The sequence below is a fragment of the Halichoerus grypus genome, chromosome 9 (assembly GCF_964656455.1).
Source record: "Halichoerus grypus chromosome 9, mHalGry1.hap1.1, whole genome shotgun sequence".
In the NCBI taxonomy this organism is placed as follows: Eukaryota; Metazoa; Chordata; class Mammalia; order Carnivora; family Phocidae; genus Halichoerus; species Halichoerus grypus.
The window spans coordinates 112,965,530-112,981,981 of record NC_135720.1 but is presented as its reverse complement, the minus strand read 5'-3'; the positions used below and the strand labels follow the sequence as shown (position 1 = coordinate 112,981,981).

Below are 16,452 nucleotides of genomic sequence, written 5' to 3'. Positions count from 1 at the left end.
AACCACTGCTTGCCGGGTCTGGGACGCGGCTTTATTGGGGATGTGTGTACCCGGTCTTCCGCCCGCATCACCTACCCCCTCTTCCGAGCCCGCCCCACTCCTCGATCCCGGAGGGGGTTAAAACAACACTGACTACTGCTCCTGGACAGGAAGTGACTGGGGCGCGGGGCGGGGAAGGGGGGCGGTTGGTGAAGCGGCTCAGGCTAGCTCCGCGACCAGATGTGCGGCTCCCGACTCCAGATGTTCTTCATCTCTGTCGGACCGCAGTCTGAGCTCCTCCCTGCCTCGGCCTGTGCCGGGCTGGGGAGTGGATGGAGGTCACTCGGAGACAGTGAGGGGTCAGCCCCGGACAAGAGAGGAGTCTTCAGTGGGGGCTTTGGCGAATGGACCCTGCAAGCCTCCACTGAATCCTTTCCCCCGCCCTTGGCGGGCGCTGGGGGCTGCTGGGGTCACTCGCAGGCCAGCTTCCCGTCGAAACTGGAGAGGGCGATGGCGAAGGCCTGCAGGGCGCACAGCGGGTACCGGTAGTCTAGGGTGAAGGCGTCCTCGGCCACGCGCCCGAACTGCAGTACGATGTAGTCGGCTGTAGACACAGACGGGTGGGGGGGGGCAAGATCTCCTGGGGTCCCAGTCCTGGCAGACAGTGTCCTCAACTTTGGGAGAAGTCTCCCTCCTTTGCATTGGGGCCCTAATCCTCAGCGACCATCTCAATTATTCACCCTCCCACCCATCCACCCCTTCTTATCTGGCCCAACCGGCCCCACCTGCCGCTTGACCAGCCTTCTGACTGACTGTAAGCCCCTGAGGGCAGGGATCCTGCCTTATCTTCTGCCACCCAGGGCTATGGGTAGGACAGGCACTTAAATATAGGAACCTGTCACACTTACCCCAGACAATGGCTCTGGCCTCATTCCTTCTTCCCATCCCCAGCCCCCAAGTCCCATCTTAGACCGCCAGGCTCTCTCCCTTCACTAGCCCCCCCCCGAGTCCCTACCTTATCGAGTGGCTCCACTCAGCCCCATCCCATATCTGGTCCAGGTTCCCAGCCCCAGTCCCAAACACCTCCCCCAGCATCCATAGGGACAGGAAGTTGCTAAAAATACCCCTGATCTCTGCAGACCAGGCTCCACCAGAAATGTGATCTGGAGAGCAGTTTTCCAAGGCCTTGGGACAGGTGACACTGGGGACACATCCCTAGGATGGAGTGGGGGATGGAGAAGTTGCTCAGTGTCAGCCAATCCTGGGAACCCGGAGTCCCTTGGAAGGTATCTTTCCATCCCAAACTTCCTCACCCTAGTGGGAACCTCTCCCCCAGGCCTGTTAACAGGGACATTTTTACTTAATTGTGTTCTGGGCATATCTTGTTTCCCTAACTCCTTGAGGGCAGGCCTTTGACCTTACTTGAGAGAGGACAATAGAGCAGGCATTGGGAGATGCTTGATTAATATTCCCTAGCCCTGCAAGGCGGCCATCTTGAAGGGGTTGGGAGCTGGGGCCCTGGAGCCAGACCACCGGGGTTCTTGTGCCAACTCTACCTCTTACAGCTGTACTACCTTGGGCAATTTACTTAACCTCTCTATGCCTCAGTTTTCTCATCTGCCAAGTAGGGACAATAATAATATCTTCCTCAGGTTTTGGAGGGGTAGGGTTGTTGCAAAGATTTAATGATTCAGTATCTGTAAAGTCCAGAGAACAGTGCCTAGCACATAGAAAGCCCTGTGTGTCTGTGAAATAAATTTTGATGGCCAGTGGGACCTCCTGGAGTCGCTGAGAGACTTTGGGGAAGGCGCCGCCCTCTCTGAGCCTCAGCAGCCTCTTTGACCACGTAGGGGTTGGGCTATCAGTGGTTCTCAAGCTCCAGCAGATTAACTCTCCCTTCAACACAGTCTTTCTTACCCAGAATATCCCAGTATCTACCCCAGGCCCTGGTCAATGCCAGAAGGAAGGCCTGCGACGGTAAGCCCCGAGACACCTGCTTGCAATACCTGAGGCTCCTGGGAACAAGCTGTCAATGCCCCTGCAGGAGGGAGTGACTTTCCTGGATGTTCTGGCTCCAGCGGGAAAGGACAGCTTTGTGCACGTGCGTGCGTGCGTGCGTGTGTGTGTGTGTGAGAGAGAGACAGAGAGAGAGAGACAGAGAGAGAGAGAGAAAGAGAGGTGGTGGGGAAAGGCCCGAGGGAGGGCCAGGGTCCTGGAGGTGGTGGGGAACAGCCCGCCTTGGGCCCTCAGATACTCACGGTCATCGGCGTGGACAATTTGGAAGTTCTTGACTGAAGCTTGTGTGACTCGACCTTGGAAGTTGAGGGTGTAGGAGCCGCTGTCTTCGTTCCAAACAGGTGGCTTGTTGTGCAGCTCGATGAGGCTCTCCAGTGTTTTGTTCTGCCAGCGCACCAGCAACCCATCGCTGGCCTGGGTGCCAAAGGGGAGTGTCAGGGAGAGGACATATGGGGTGGCCGAGATATCTCAGGACCGAGGGGAAGGGGCCTGGGGACCTGTGCATGCCTTTGCACGTGTGTGCTAGTGTGCAGACTGGACACGGACATCCGTTCGGGGCATCCTTGACCAAGGACCAAGCAGCTTGGTCTCTGCAGTATCCTTGTGGGCAGGGTGGACCTCTGAGAATGGGTCTCGCCGTGGGATGCCGAAGTGGAGGGGTGGGAGGTAGCATCTGCACACAGTAGGTGCTCTGCGCCCCCAAGGGGTCCTCGGGACAGCCGCATGCTGGCACCTGATCATAAGGATGCACTAGACATGCTGTGATTGACGCGGAGCTCGCAGTTGTGTTTGGGGAGACGGACAGGTAAACAGTGGTTAAAATAAGATGTCCCAGAAGAGAGTTTCTCAGAGGAAGGAGTGGTGCCTACGTGATAGCGCTCTTGAGATACTTCTTTCCTGAGTTCCCTTGGCACTGGTCACAGTCGTGGCTTAGAGTGAGTCTGCGCAAGATCATGTCCTCCGAGAAGCCTCCCTGACCCCGTGTCTGATTTAGACGTCTTAGCTCGGAGTCTCCCTCCATAACACCTGCTCTTACTATTTCTCCCACTACACTGTAATGGGCAGAATTAGATACTTAAAGGGCAGCTATCGTATTTTATTGATGGCTCTGTGCCTCAGTTTCCCTCACAACAGGGTCTTGTGAGGATTAAAGCAGTTAATAGTGCATGGCATGCTATTCAGATCCGTTCCTGGCCCAGAGTACATGCTCAATAAATGTCGGATTGTTCTGATGGTTCCTGTTTGCTGATTTTGGATCTTCAGTGCCTGGCTTTAATGAACGACTGTAGAATGAATGGACGGTGAAATGATGAAGAGTTACCCGGAGCGGCCCTGGGGAGCTGTCACCAAGCCCAGACACACTCGGGAGGCCCTGCCTCTGGAGCATTTGCGTGTTTAGTCCGGGCCTGGAAGGAGCAGCTGTGGGACCCGCGGCTCCTCGAGACTAACAGCCTTCCGTGCCTCGAGCCCCGCGGGTTGGCCAGGCCTCTGATTACGGTGTGACTTGCCAGCATGGAAGGATGTGTGATCAGCTGACGGGTGTTATTTTTCCTTGTAAATGAGTAAAGTGACATCACTGCGGGTATGGAGCACGCCAGTCATCCTGTCTCTGCAGTCCCGGGCTCACTGACCTGCGGAGCGAGCGACTGACACTGAAGATGGCCACCTCTCCCCGGCCCATCTCTCCGTCTTACCCTAGACTACACATACACACGCGCGCGCGTGCGCGCACACACACACACACACACACACACACACACGCAACCTTTGCTTTTTAAAATAGAAGGCAAATCAAGTCGCTCCTGAGAACCCTGCTGTGGCTTCCTGTTTCTCCGAGTACAAACCAGTTATACAGGCCCTATCCGAGACTCAACTCTCACCTCTCACCGCAAACCCACCGGGCATCATCCTGCCTCAGGGTGTTTGCATTGGCTCTTCCCTCTGCCTGGATGCTCTCTCCCTAGATATCTATAGGCTTGCTCCCTCACCTCCTTCATGTCTTTGCTTAAACGTCACCTTCTCAATGAGGCCCACTCCGACTTTTTCTTTCTTCCATACCACTTGTCACTTTCTAACATTCTACACAATTTACTTATTTGTCACAATTATTGTCTACAGTCCGTCCCCTCCGCTAGAATGTCAGCTTCAGGAGGGCAGATCTTTTTTACTCACTGATGTCTTCCAGTTACCTAGAATAATACTCAGCACTCATTATACGCTGAATGTGTATAGTACGATATACACAATACACCACTCATTCAGTGAATGAATATATGAATGGATGATTTGGTGTACACTGGGAAAAAAAAGCACCTCATTGTATTGGTTCCAGTGAATTCAATTACAAAACCCCCTAATTCATCCCACGAGTTTCCAGAATGAATGAGTGACAGGGTGATGAGTGTGCCCAGGAAGTTGGGTATGGGCAACCTGAGCCCCTGCCCCCCAGCTCCCCAGGAGTGGGTCATGAATGGATCACATGGGAACAGGACCCTCAGGGGGAGGCGTCAGGGAGGTGCTGGGCTCACATTTCGCGGCCGGATGGGGACCCTCTCGTTGTCCGTATTCATGCCAGGAATGATGACCGTCATGCGCCGGGGACCCCGGAAGCCCAGCACGTTGGTTTCCTGGGAGGGAGATGCCTGTTAGGCTGGTCCCTGCGAAGGGGAGGGTCCTGCCGGGAGGGGGGTGCTGGGGGGTGTTCTCACATAGATCACAGCTGCCAGTTCCTGCCGAAGGCTCCCCACGTTAGTGCTGCCTCCTCCACGGTGCGGGTTCTGCCCATTGTCAAAGACGGTAAAGCGGTTGCCCAGGAGATTGGACCTGCAAGCAGGGTGCAGCTGGGGGCAGGGCTGGGGGGACTCCACATCCCTGCTCCAAGACCCTTCCTCATAGCCAGGCAGTTTGGAGAGCTTCCTATGTCAAGGGTGTGGGTGTCTTAGGACAGAACAACTCTTGTCCCCTGCCCCAGGCTCCCCTCATGAGGTCTTTTTAGAAGCTGGATCCGGAAGGACACTGGGCAACCTTCAGATCTCAGCTCTATCTCTTACTGACCCTAGGCAGGCTGAACTCTCTGAGCCTCAACATCCCCCTCTGTAAAATGGGCCTAATAACAGTATTTACCACTTGGTCAATAAGGGGACTACATGGATTCATATTCGGAAGTTAGAACAATGCCTGACACATAGGTAGGCCTTACATAAGTGTTTGTTAAATACATAAATATAAGAAATAAGACCTGACTCGGGGGTACCCCCTTCCCCTTACCTCTCAGATGCGCAGTGAGGATTAGATGAGATATATGGGGAGACACAGCACAGGGTAGGTGCTGGATATTTGTTTATTCATTCACTTAGTAAATGTTTTATTGAGTCGCTACTATGTACCAGGTGCTGGGAATTCAACCATGAACGTGACAAGCGTGGTCCCTGTCCTCATGGACCCTTATGACCTATGTCAAGTGAGGTCCCTGGTCCAGCAGCACGGGCATCACCTGGGGGCTTGTTAGAAATGAAGAGTCTCGCCCCACACCCAGACCCACTGGGCCATTTTAACAATGCTTCCAAGTGATCTGTGCACATTCAAGTGTGGGAAGCCCTGGGGCAGGGGACATTTCTAGAGTGCCCAATGTGGTGGCAGAGGGAGACGGAAGTGACTCGCCATGGTCTCTTGTGGCCCTGGGCCTCCCAACCCCACCTCAGCTTCCCAATGAAATTCTCCCCTCCTCGGGACAGATTGGTGGGGTCGCTGGAGATGAGGTAATTGGCCGTCTTGCTACGTTTCCGCTTCCTGCCTGCCAGGAGGAACACCTGGGGAGAGGGGGAGACAGGTGAAGGAAGGAGGTGAGTGAGGGGAAAGGGAAGGCCTGTTTGCGTCGGACTCCACCCGCACCCCCATTTTGGCTCTAGCCACCCCCCCGCCCCAGCCTGGGTCCTGCACCTGCACTCTCTCTCCCCTGCTGTACCCCCCTGCCCACCTTCCTCTCTGTGTCCAGGTGCAGGAAGTAGGAGGGATACAAGCCCCGATCCATGCCCTTCTTGTCCCGGGTCAGCCTGCAACGCACTGTCCGCTCCTGAGGGGCGGGCCGGAGCACGAACTCCTGGGGCTCATCCACTTCTATGGGTGGGGAGGGGGCTCTCTCCTCCTTCTGGGTCGGGGCAGAGCGTGCATCAGTCCTGGAGCCCTGGCTTCTCTGCCCTCAGCAGATCCCCAGTGCCGGGACACAGGCAGGGCAGGCAGGACGACTCACCGCTTTCTGTGTGGAGGAGAACAGACAGGCCAGCTACCGTGGGCTGGGCCCCTCACTTCCCCTGCAGCCCAGCAGGCCATGCTAGGCGGCTCTGCGGAGCTTGGCACTTTATTATTATTTTGCTTCACTTTGTGGTTAAGAGCCTGGGATCTGGAGCCAGACAGCTTGGGTTCAAATCCTGGTTCCACCACTAACTCTGTCATGTTTAACTTGAACCACCCTGTGAGTCAGTTTTCTCATCTGAGAAATGCAGAGGTTGGGGCTGGATTCCCCGGGAGAGACCTTATTAATTTATATATTAACAAACACTCCTATAAAGTCTACCAATGCGCCGGGCATAGCTCTAAGTATCTTCCAGATATTAACTAATTTAATTCTCTTAGGTAACTACTGAAGTAATTGTCCAATTTTACCGAAGAAGTTGAGGCTCAGAGAGGTTAAGCAACTTGCCCAAGTTCACACAGCTAGTAAGAAGTGGAACGGGGCTTAAAATGGTGCCAGGGCCAGAGCCTTAGAAAGTGTCCTTCATGTGGACGCTGTGTCAACGGGTGAACTGAGGTGGGGCCAAAGGTATGAACTGCCATGTTATAGAAGGATTAGCTGCTGCTATCATTACAGTGTATGGTCAATATCAATGACTGCAGTAGCCAGCCCCCAAGATGAGCCCCAGTGTTCCCTGCCTCCTGGTATTTACACTTCGCGTAGTCTCCTTCCACATCGTATCAGAGTTTGGTCTTTCTGACCAATGGAATATAGCCCAAGTGATGGGGGGAGGGGTCACTCCTAAGGCCAGGTCATAAGAGATACTGTGGCTTCTCCTTGCTGTCTCCCTTGGGCCACTCTTGAGCCCTGGGGGAAGTAGGCTGCCATGTCACTAGACCACTCAAGCCGCCCTATGGAGAGGGCTCCAGCCAACAACCATGACAGTGAACCATTCTAGAAGTGAATCCTCTATTTCCAGCCAAGCTTCCCGAGTGACTGCGGACCCAACTGACATCTTGACTGCATTCTCAGAACAGACCCCAAGCCAGAAGTACCTTGCTAGGCCCCTCCTAGATTCCTGACTTGTAGAAACTGAGAAAAGAAATGTTTGTTGTTTTAAGGCACTAAGTTTTGGGGGTAGTTTGTCAGACTGCAATACCGAGGTAAGACAATGAAGAAATAAATAAGCTTATCTTGCTCATGGGAAAACTCCGAATCACAGTTTGGTTGCATTCCACACTAGGGTGGCCTAGGCCTGACCTGGTGACCCCACAGCTGCCCCTTTGGATCTGGTGCCCTCTGCCCTCATGTTCTATCCCTCCTAAGAGGGGGAGCCAAGATCGTAACCCCAACTTTCCCACTAGGGAAGAGAGGGGACTGCCAGCCTGGGTGTGTGCTATATGAGAGCTACGGAGAATCCCTGATACGCTGCGGTCGGCCATTTTTGCTGAGGGCAGGTTTGGACTACGTGTGAGGTGAGGCTGGTGTCGGTGAGCAGGCCCTTAGCCTCCGGGCAAGGGAGCATCTCTTCTCCACTCTGGGCTGCTCCAGAAGAAACTTGGGAAACGCAAGACTATGTTTGGAATGTGATGTGGAGAAAGCCAGAGCTTATTCAAACATTTCCACAGCTGTAAATTTCTAGGGCCTACTGTATTGAAGGCGGCACTGCGGTTATATTCCCCGTGGGAGATAAGAAACTGGCCTTTAGTTTATATATCGGTATCTGGTGATGTTGGCTAATGTGAGTCAGTCCCGCAAGACCTGACCACTCCTGAACAAACTAATAAACCCACATGGCTCAGACCCGGCTCTGCCCTCAGGGTGATCTCTCCACTTGTGGAAACCCAATTTCTCAAAGACTTTCATCACTTTCTCTCTCCAGTTTGGCCCCCCTCTCCTGCTTACCCCGGCTTGTGCATGTTGGTGCCTGAGTCCTATTTGTGAGAAAGAGCAATATTCAAGAGAGTTAACAACCTGTTCTGCCCCTGGAGACTGCCTGGTCTGTCCAAATGGACCCTGGTGGGCCTGGAGGAGGGTTCTGGAGGCACCTGTCTGCCAGTGTTAACTCTTCAGCTGCGGGAAGGTTGGGCCATCCCGGATTCGGTAGCAGAAAGCACTTGGGGCCCCAGAGCAGTAGCGTGAAAATAGTTTAACAACTCACACAGTCAGTGAGCACACTCTGCCTGCGTGTTCTCCCCCTCTGGTACAGAAGATGGGTGTCTCTCCGCGTGGTGGCTTTGTGAGCATCTCTGGCTGGGGCTGCTGGTTAGGCCGCACAGGGGAGGGCTTAGAGCCCAGATAACATCAGGCCCGCAGGGAGCCAATCCCAGCCTAGTGACCCCTCAACCGCCTTCTCTGTTCTCACAAGTCTGGTGACCTTTGTCCTCCTATCGTGTCATCAGAGAGGGAGCCAAGATTCTAACCCCCGGCCCCCCCCCCCACGAGGTTCCATACTCTAGTCCCCCAAGCCCAGGCCCCTGCCCTGCTCCCTGAAGGGGACTCGGCCCCCTTCCCCTCTGGATCCCAACCTTTTTGCCTTTTCCTTTCGCTTTGCCCTTCTGATTGCTGTTCTTCATCCCCACGGCTGCCACTTCTTCCTCCTCCTCCTCGTCCTCCTTCCTCTCCTCTTCTGGGTCTTTGGAAGTGCCTGGCATGGAGGGGGTACAAGCCTGTGAATCCCTGACCCTGTGGAGCACTTCTAACACCCACGTCTTACTTGGACCCTCCCCACAACCACAAGAGAGTACTCCCATATTACTATTATCAGAGACTCAGAAAGGCTCAGATACCTGCCTGAGGCCACACAGCTATTTAAGTGGGGAGTAAGATGCCCCTCAAGTCTTCTGACTCCAGAGCCCTCTCCTCACCCCACACTGCACTTGGGTTCCCCACCCCCAGGACGGCCTCTAGATGTCATGGCACCAGAGGCCACGGCCACCCACCTTTCTTCTTCGGAGCTTTCTCAGCTGGCCCTTCTTCCCCAACCAGAAACATGGCTGCTGTAGTCTTCTTTCTCACTCTGGCCGGGCTCCCTGAGGGGTCCTTGTCAGCCTCCCCAGACCCTGTGTGGGTGAATGTGAAGGAGTCACACACCACCACACCCAGAGTCCCCTGTTCCTCGGGAGACCAGTCTCACCTTTCTTCTTCGTCTTTCTCATCTTGGGCCCCTCCCCCGCTGGCGCCTCCTTCTTCTTAATGCGCAGAGGTTTGGCTGGGGGGACAGGGCTTCCCAGGTCCCCTGGAAATGGAGGTAGGGGTTAGACAGAGAAGAGCCTGTTGGGGCTGAAGGCCACTTTCCAACCCACTCATCATTTCTTCAGTCCCCAGGGAGGCTGAAGACCTGACAAGGGCCCAGAGTCTGTCTTCTGCTCGTTGCGTTTTATTTTATTTTATTTATTTATTATTTAAGATTTTATTTATTTATTTGAGAGAGAGAGAATGAGAGAGAGAGAGCATATGAGAGGGGGGAGGGTCAGAGGGAGAAGCAGACTCCCTGCCGAGCAGGGAGCCCCACGCGGGACTCCAGGATCATGACCTGAGCCAAAGGCAGTCACTCAACCAACTGAGCCACCCAGGCACCCTGCTTGTTGCATTTTTTTTTTTAAAGATTTTATTTATTTATTTGACAGAGAGATAGACAGAAGAGCACAAGCAGAAGGAGTGGCAGAGGGAGAGGGAGAAGCAGGCTCTGCACCGAGCAGGGAACCCGATGCGGGACTCGATCCCAGGACCCTGAGATCATGACCTGAGCCGAAGGCAGACGCTCAACCATCTGAGCCACCCAGGCGCCCTGCTTGTTGCATTTTAATCCTGAGTCTGTAAAGGGCTGGACAAACACCAGGAGCTTAACAGGCATTACAGAATGAATGAATGAATGAATGAATGAATGCGGGCCTTCTAACTGAGTCTCTGATTCCCAGCGCCCACCCCGTCTCCCCAGAAAACCTCCTCTGGCAGGTGCTACGACAGTGTTCTGTCCCTCCCACAGAGGCCCAGGGTCCTAGCTACCTGTCCCCATCTAGACCAGCCTGCGGGACCTGTAGGGCGAGGTGCCCAGGCCAGAGAGCCATGATAGCATTGATTTCATTGACTGATTTTTACCGTAATGGCTTTGATACTTTTATGAAAATTATAACAATAATACATATTGAGTTAAAAGAAAAACCACTAAAAAATCACAAAACTAAAATCCTCTGTCCTACCTGGCTCACAGAGCTCCCTGGGCAGGCAGTGGTGGGGATGGTGGGGCGTGGGGGGGAGCACACGTACTATGTACTTAAGGACCGCCATGGGGAAGACACCAGAGAAGGAAACTCTTGCGTCCACGCACTGGTAACTTTCCGATGTCTCAACTCTCGCCTATCACTGAGGCCTCCAAGCCCCTGAAGGACAGGGCTAGCTGTCCGAGTCTGTGTGGTCCCTCTGTACCCTCAACACTCACCCTTCTGACCCTGGGCCTTGGCCTTCCTCTCCTTGACCACGGCAGAAGTCTTCTCTTTAGGAACCTTCTTGGGTGGCAGAGGGATTTTCTCTTTCTTTTCCTCCGCCTCCTCTTCCTCTTCGTGGTCCTCCTCTGATTCCTCTTCATCCTCTGTAGGTAGAAGCTCCTCATAATGGGGGCTGGCGTGGGCCCCATTATCTGGGAGCCCGGTCCCCCCAGATTGCTGGGAAGTGGTAAATGAGAGGGGGGGTGGGAGGCTCCCCTTCTGGAACAGGAACAGGAACAATAGGAGAAACACAGTTCTAGCTCCTTCCTCAAACCTTGGGGGTGATTCCAAGGTGTTCGGGGAAGTGAGCTGGGGTTGGGGGAATGCGAGGGGCTTGGCAATCCTGTTCTGGGGGAAATGCCCTTCTCTGTAGGGCCCTCCACCCGCTCCGGGACCCTTACCTCCTCACACACTCCTGCCTGTCTTGCAGTCCCCCCACCCCCCATCACCGCACCTGCACTGTTTCTCCCCCTCCGCTTCTTCTTCTTTTTTTTTTTTTTTTAAGATTTTATTTATTTATTTGACAGAGAGAGACACAGTGAGAGAGGGAACACAAGCAGGGGGAGTGGGAGAGGGAGAAGCAGGCTTCCCGCCGAGCAGGGAACCCGATGCGGGGCTCGATCCCAGGACCCTGGGACCATGACCTGAGCCGAAGGCAGACGCTTAATGACTGAGCCACCCAGGCGCCCCTCTCCCCCTCCCCATCTTCCTGGCTTTGTCTGTTTCTGACCTCCAGCCAGACCCATCTGGGCTATCTCTGGCCCCTAGCTGTAGTTTAAGGCAAAACTCTTAACCGCTCCGTGCCTCAGTTTCCCCAACCGGAAAACGGAGTAAAGAACAAGAGAATAAAGTGGGTTTTTTTTGGCTCAAAGAGAAGGCCGGAGAAAGAGAGGCTCTTTTCCCGAGTTTTCCGTCTCCCTGTCGCGGTTCCCGTGCGGGCCCTTCGCGCCTTCTCTCCAGCGCCCCCCTCCCGCGCTCCACTCCCCCCCACCCCCCCGGCCCCGTCTCACCGTCCACTGCGTCCGGGGCTCGCGCTACCAAGAAGGTTTCCCGCGGGTCGCGCTTGGCCTCGGGGTCCCTGAGGAACTTGGCGTAGACCGTGTGCTGCGGCCGGGCCTCCGGCGGCTGCAGGGCCGCCTCCTCCCGCGGCTTCCCCTTCCGCCCGGCTGAGCCGAGAGGCTGGGGTCAGGCAGGGCCCGACCCCCTCCTCCGACGGCGCCTGAGCCCCGGACGCTGCCCCCCTCGGGCTCCTTTCCGTGGGGTTCTCCTCTGGGCGCTCTTTCCACCTCCGACACCCCTCCCCTGGCTTTCATACATCCCTCCCAGCCACTCCCCCCCCGTTCTACCCCGGCCCTCTCCCACCCCTCCAGTTCCCCCCTCACTGCCCCCACCCCCAGGACTCCAGGATTCAGCCGCACCCCTCCCGGACCCCTCACCGGGGGCGCCCCCGGGCTCGGCCCCCCGCCCGCCGCCAGGTCTCCGGGGCTTGGATCCCTTAGGGCCCGGGGACTCGGGAGCCTCCGTCCTCTTCTTCCTCAACTTCTGCCCCTTGGCGGGTCGCTGCGGAGTGGGGGTCAAGAGGAGGGAGAGGAAGGAAAGGGGGGCTCGGAGGGCTGCCCATGACCCTCTAATCCCTTGAGCCGCCAGAAATAACCGCGGATTATCGGGAGGGGAACAGCAGCCTTCTTCTTGGGGTGGGAACGGTGACCCCTCCCATGCATCATGGCCGCGTCCAAGGCCCCAAAGTCCCAATTCCTCCCCTGGACATCCCATGCCCCGAAACACCCTTTTCCTCAAAAGAAAAAAAAAAAAAAAAAGCAAAACTACAAGGAAGAAATACCCAGACGCTGCTGAGGGGGACGCGTCCCACTCCCAGATCCCCTTCCCTGCATGGGCTTACACGCAATGGGGGGTTCTCCCTGCCTCCTTTCCAAGCAGGGGTGACATACCTGCTTGGGGCGCTGCTGGACCTCGGGGCTCTGGCCTTCCTCTTCATGTCCACTGAGGGTAGCAATGCAATCAGTCTGTCTTCCTCCCCTTTTCTGCCCCTCCCCAACCCCTCCACCTGGGCCCCCCCAGGGTTCAGGTAGGTTGAAGTGAGGTGCTGGTGGGGGCGCTTCCGGACCTGTCCGAGGCCCACACCTCTCGGAGGGTGTCGTCCTGCAGCGGCATGGTGCAGTCGCCTATCCACACCCCTTCTCTGGCCACCCTGCCGCTCTGGGAGCCTCCCTGCCCTCCCCGGCTAATCCAGGCTCAACTTCACCCCACCTCCCGCTGGCTCAAGAAGGTGGCAGCACTGTGGGAGGTGCTTCTCTCCTGCCCACGACCCCCCCCCACCAGGTCCAGCCCACTGAGGGAAGAGGCTGACTCCCCAGTTCTCAGACCACCAGCAGCCTGAAGGACGCCATCGCTGTGCCAGCCCCACCCTCCCCCACCCAGCTTCCGGTCGGAGGTGCCAATTTGTAATTTGTCAGGGGTCAGTGGGGTGTGGGAAGAAAATATTAGATCAGATCCTGTATTTATCTTTATTTTTCATAAAAAATAAGAACTAGGGTTGACTGATATTTAGTATATATGGATTGACAGAAGCATGTGTAATTATACAGTATTTTATTAAGAAACATGCCTAATTATGGGTGTACACTTAAATTTTTTTTTTTTACTGATAGGGAACATGCTTTTTTAAAGTTTAGAGACCAAGGATATAGTTTTGTTTTGTTTTGTTTAAGTAATCTCTATGCCCAAGGTGGGGCTCAAACTCATGACCCCACTCACGACCCACTCATGACCCAGAGATCAAGAGTCATGGGCTCCACAGACTGAGCCAGCCAGGTGCCCCCCAAGGATATAGTGTTGATGTGATTAATATGGGAGACGTTTCGTTAAATGCTGAGGAAGCCCAGAGGAGGGGTCTCACTCAGCTGTCCTGGAGGCTTCCTGAAAAGCCTGATCTAAAATTTAAAAGATGATGAACAGGAGTTCCACAGGCAAAAGTAAAAGTGGGATGGGATACCTGGAAAAGGAACAAGATAAAGGCCTAGAAGTTGGAAATAGCCAGGTATGTTCAAAGGTTTAGCGCTAGGAGGCAGGCAGTCATCTTACCCATGGGTCAGCCCTGAGCCCACGACCTGAGCTCTGTCACTTAAGGGCTGAACGCCCTGAGCCCCTCTGAGCCTCCGTTTCTTCATTTATAAAATGGGCTCAACCCAGTAAGGATATTGTTCAGATTCATTGAGATGAGGGGCGCCTGGGTGGCTCAGTCAGTTAAGCATCTGACTCTTGGTTTCGGCTTGGGTCGTGATCTCAGGGTCGTGAGTTTGAGCCCTGCATCCTGGCAGATTCAGTGAGATGACAGGTGGAAAAGAGCACGCAGTGGGGGGGCGCCTGGATGGCTCCGTCATTAAGTGGCTGCCTTTGGCTCAGGTCAGGATCCCAGGCTCTGGGGATCGAGCCTTCGGCTCAGGTCAGGATCCCAGGGTCCGGGGATCAAGCCCCGCATCAGCCTCGGGCTCCTTGCTCTGCGGGAAGCCTGCTTCTCCCTCTCCCACTCCCCCTGCTTGTGTTCCCTCTCTCGCTGTCTCTCTCCGTCAAATAAATAAATAAAATCTTAGAAAAAAAAAAAGCATGCAGTGGGCACTCAGTAATTGGTAATTATGTGTCCCTTTTCACTGAACTCCCACTTCATCCCTGTCTCCTCAGCATTTACAACACCACTTGATCCCTGAGTGGTGTTCATTTTTTCAATGAGTTAATGAGCACATCTTTAATTTCACTCAATTCTCACAAGAGTCCAGTGAGATAGGCAGGGTAGAGATGATTATCTCCATTTTGTAGACAGACAAACCAAGGCTTGGGGAGGTAACGTGAGTGCTCGGGGAGTGCTCAGCGTCAGCCAGATTGTCAGGTTGCTTGGCTGGGGGCGTGAATCCAGATCTGACTCCTGTCAGAGCTTTTACCCCTAACCCTTGCATGTTTTATGCAGTCACAAGGATTAGAGATGGAGTATGAATGAAACTGTCAGGCTTTTTGTTTTTCACTTGCTTGGTCCACCTGATTCAGATTTGCCCTAATCAGTCTTCCTAAAATACCACTTCTTCAGTTGACACTTTTGCTCAAAAACATTCATTGGCTCCCTATTGCCTAAGGGTCAAATTTAAATGTGCTGGGTTGGCATTCAAGGCCCTCCCTGGTCTGGCCCCAGTCTGCCTTTCTAACTGCAGGGCTATCCCCATCCCTACTACTCATCCAGCCACATAGGCTTGTGTACAGCCTTTACATTCTCTCTCCTCCATGCCTTTGCTTAAGCCTATTCCACGAAACCTGTCCCACTCTAAATAGCCCTCAAGTCCCCATCTCCACGATTCCTCGGTCCTCATTGGCCTCTGAATGCACAGTAATAATAACAATAATAATAATAGCATTTATTGACCACCTACTGTATGTCAGTCTCCTTGCTCCTCTTCTCTCTCCACCCTCACAATAACGTTTATGAGGCAGACATTAACACCCTGATATCGAAGGTGAGGAAGCTCATGGCTGAGAGCTGGTCAACAAATATTTCCAGAGCACCGACTTTGTGCCAAACAGTATGCTAAGCCCTGGTCATACAGTGTGACTCTTGATCTTGGGGTGATGTGTTGGAGCCCCATGTTGGGGGTAGAGTTTACTTAATAAAAAAATACTAAAATAAGTTGAGACCTGAAGGCTTTCAGAGACTAGGAATGAGAACCCTCCAGGCATAAGGCACAGCTTATGCAAAAATTTCCAGGCAGCAAAGCACTTTGCACAATAGAGCCGGGGCGCCCCTCGACCAGGCCCCAAGACCGGTCCTTTAGAGGGTTCCTGAAGATCTCAAACCCCAGACAAATACATGACTGAGAACAGGAGGGCACCTGGGGCTCAGGGCTGATCTGACCAGGCAAACTGGAAACTGAAATATCTGCGTTCTAACAGGGGTGGGGGCTTGGGGGGGAGCTGAGGGAATGCCTCACATCTTGCCCCCTGTTCTCCAAACCAGAGGTGTCTGCACTGGACCGAACGTGGGCTGGGTGACAGGCCAGGTCAGAGGACACGGCTTCGGAGTGTGGGCCCATGTGAACAGCAGAAGCTCTCAAGTGAAAGAAAAGATCAATTCATTTCTCAGACCTCTCCTCTCGGGTTGCATGGATGTGATAGATACTTGCATAATAAAGTGTCTGTTTTAGGGACGCCTGGGTGGCTCAGTGGGTTGAGTGTCTGCCTCTGGCTCAGGTCATGATCCTGGGGTCCTGGGATGGAGCCCCGCATTGGGCTCCCTGCTCGGCGGGGAGCCTGCTTCTCCCTCTGCCTGCCACTCCCCCTGCTTTGTGCTCTCTCTCTCTGACAAATAAATAAATAAAATCTTAAAAAAAAAAAAAAATGAAGTGTCCTTTTTTCCTGCTTCTTTTCATGTTCTGAAGGTTCTCATGAGTCAGCACTGGTATTAAAGTTGCACATGATGGCTGAGGAACACTTTATGATATTAAAAACAATTCATATGACTCTTAAATTTGTATATACGTAGGTCAGGCCTTAATGTGTGAGGCATGATTGCAGTTCCTCGTATTGACACATCGGATGCTATTTTGGGAACAGTTCTGTTTTCCTAAAAATATTTAATAAGGTGGAATTAAAATATCTAAAACTATTTAAATTCGATTACATTTTGCTACTTATTAATTAGAAACCATATTTGCCTTTAAATTTTAATACATAATTTTG

At 53.8% G+C, this 16,452-nt stretch overlaps 1 protein-coding gene across 1 annotated transcript; it reads right to left on the bottom strand.

Moving 5' to 3' along the window:
* Nucleotides 1-17: 17 nt before the first annotated feature.
* TULP1 (TUB like protein 1) lies at nucleotides 18-14,252 on the bottom strand. Its single transcript, XM_078055432.1, has 15 exons — nucleotides 12,839-14,252; nucleotides 12,663-12,714; nucleotides 12,150-12,273; nucleotides 11,724-11,879; nucleotides 10,668-10,817; nucleotides 9,363-9,464; nucleotides 9,169-9,288; nucleotides 8,755-8,873; nucleotides 8,574-8,579; nucleotides 5,972-6,142; nucleotides 5,692-5,804; nucleotides 4,704-4,818; nucleotides 4,524-4,622; nucleotides 2,238-2,409; nucleotides 18-583 (listed from the first exon to the last, which is right to left on the bottom strand). Exons 1-15 carry the CDS (start codon nucleotides 12,883-12,885, stop codon nucleotides 450-452), a joined length of 1,680 nt encoding a protein of 559 aa, XP_077911558.1. The 5' UTR covers nucleotides 12,886-14,252; the 3' UTR covers nucleotides 18-449.
* Between the last annotated feature and the right edge of the window lie 2,200 nt (nucleotides 14,253-16,452).

Bases quoted from the DNA above. Each gene is read 5' to 3' on its own strand.
- TULP1 (XM_078055432.1), bottom strand. From the start codon at position 12,885: ATGCCGCTGCAGGACGACACCCTCCGAGAGGTGTGGGCCTCGGACAG. The intron at 9,465-10,667 runs GTGAGTGTTGAG...CTCCATTTCCAG, and splicing joins CAAGGCCCAGGGTCAGAAGG to GGGACCTGGGAAGCCCTGTC. The intron at 4,819-5,691 runs GTGGGGTTGGGA...CCCTGCTTGCAG, and splicing joins AATTTCATTGGGAAGCTGAG to GTCCAATCTCCTGGGCAACC.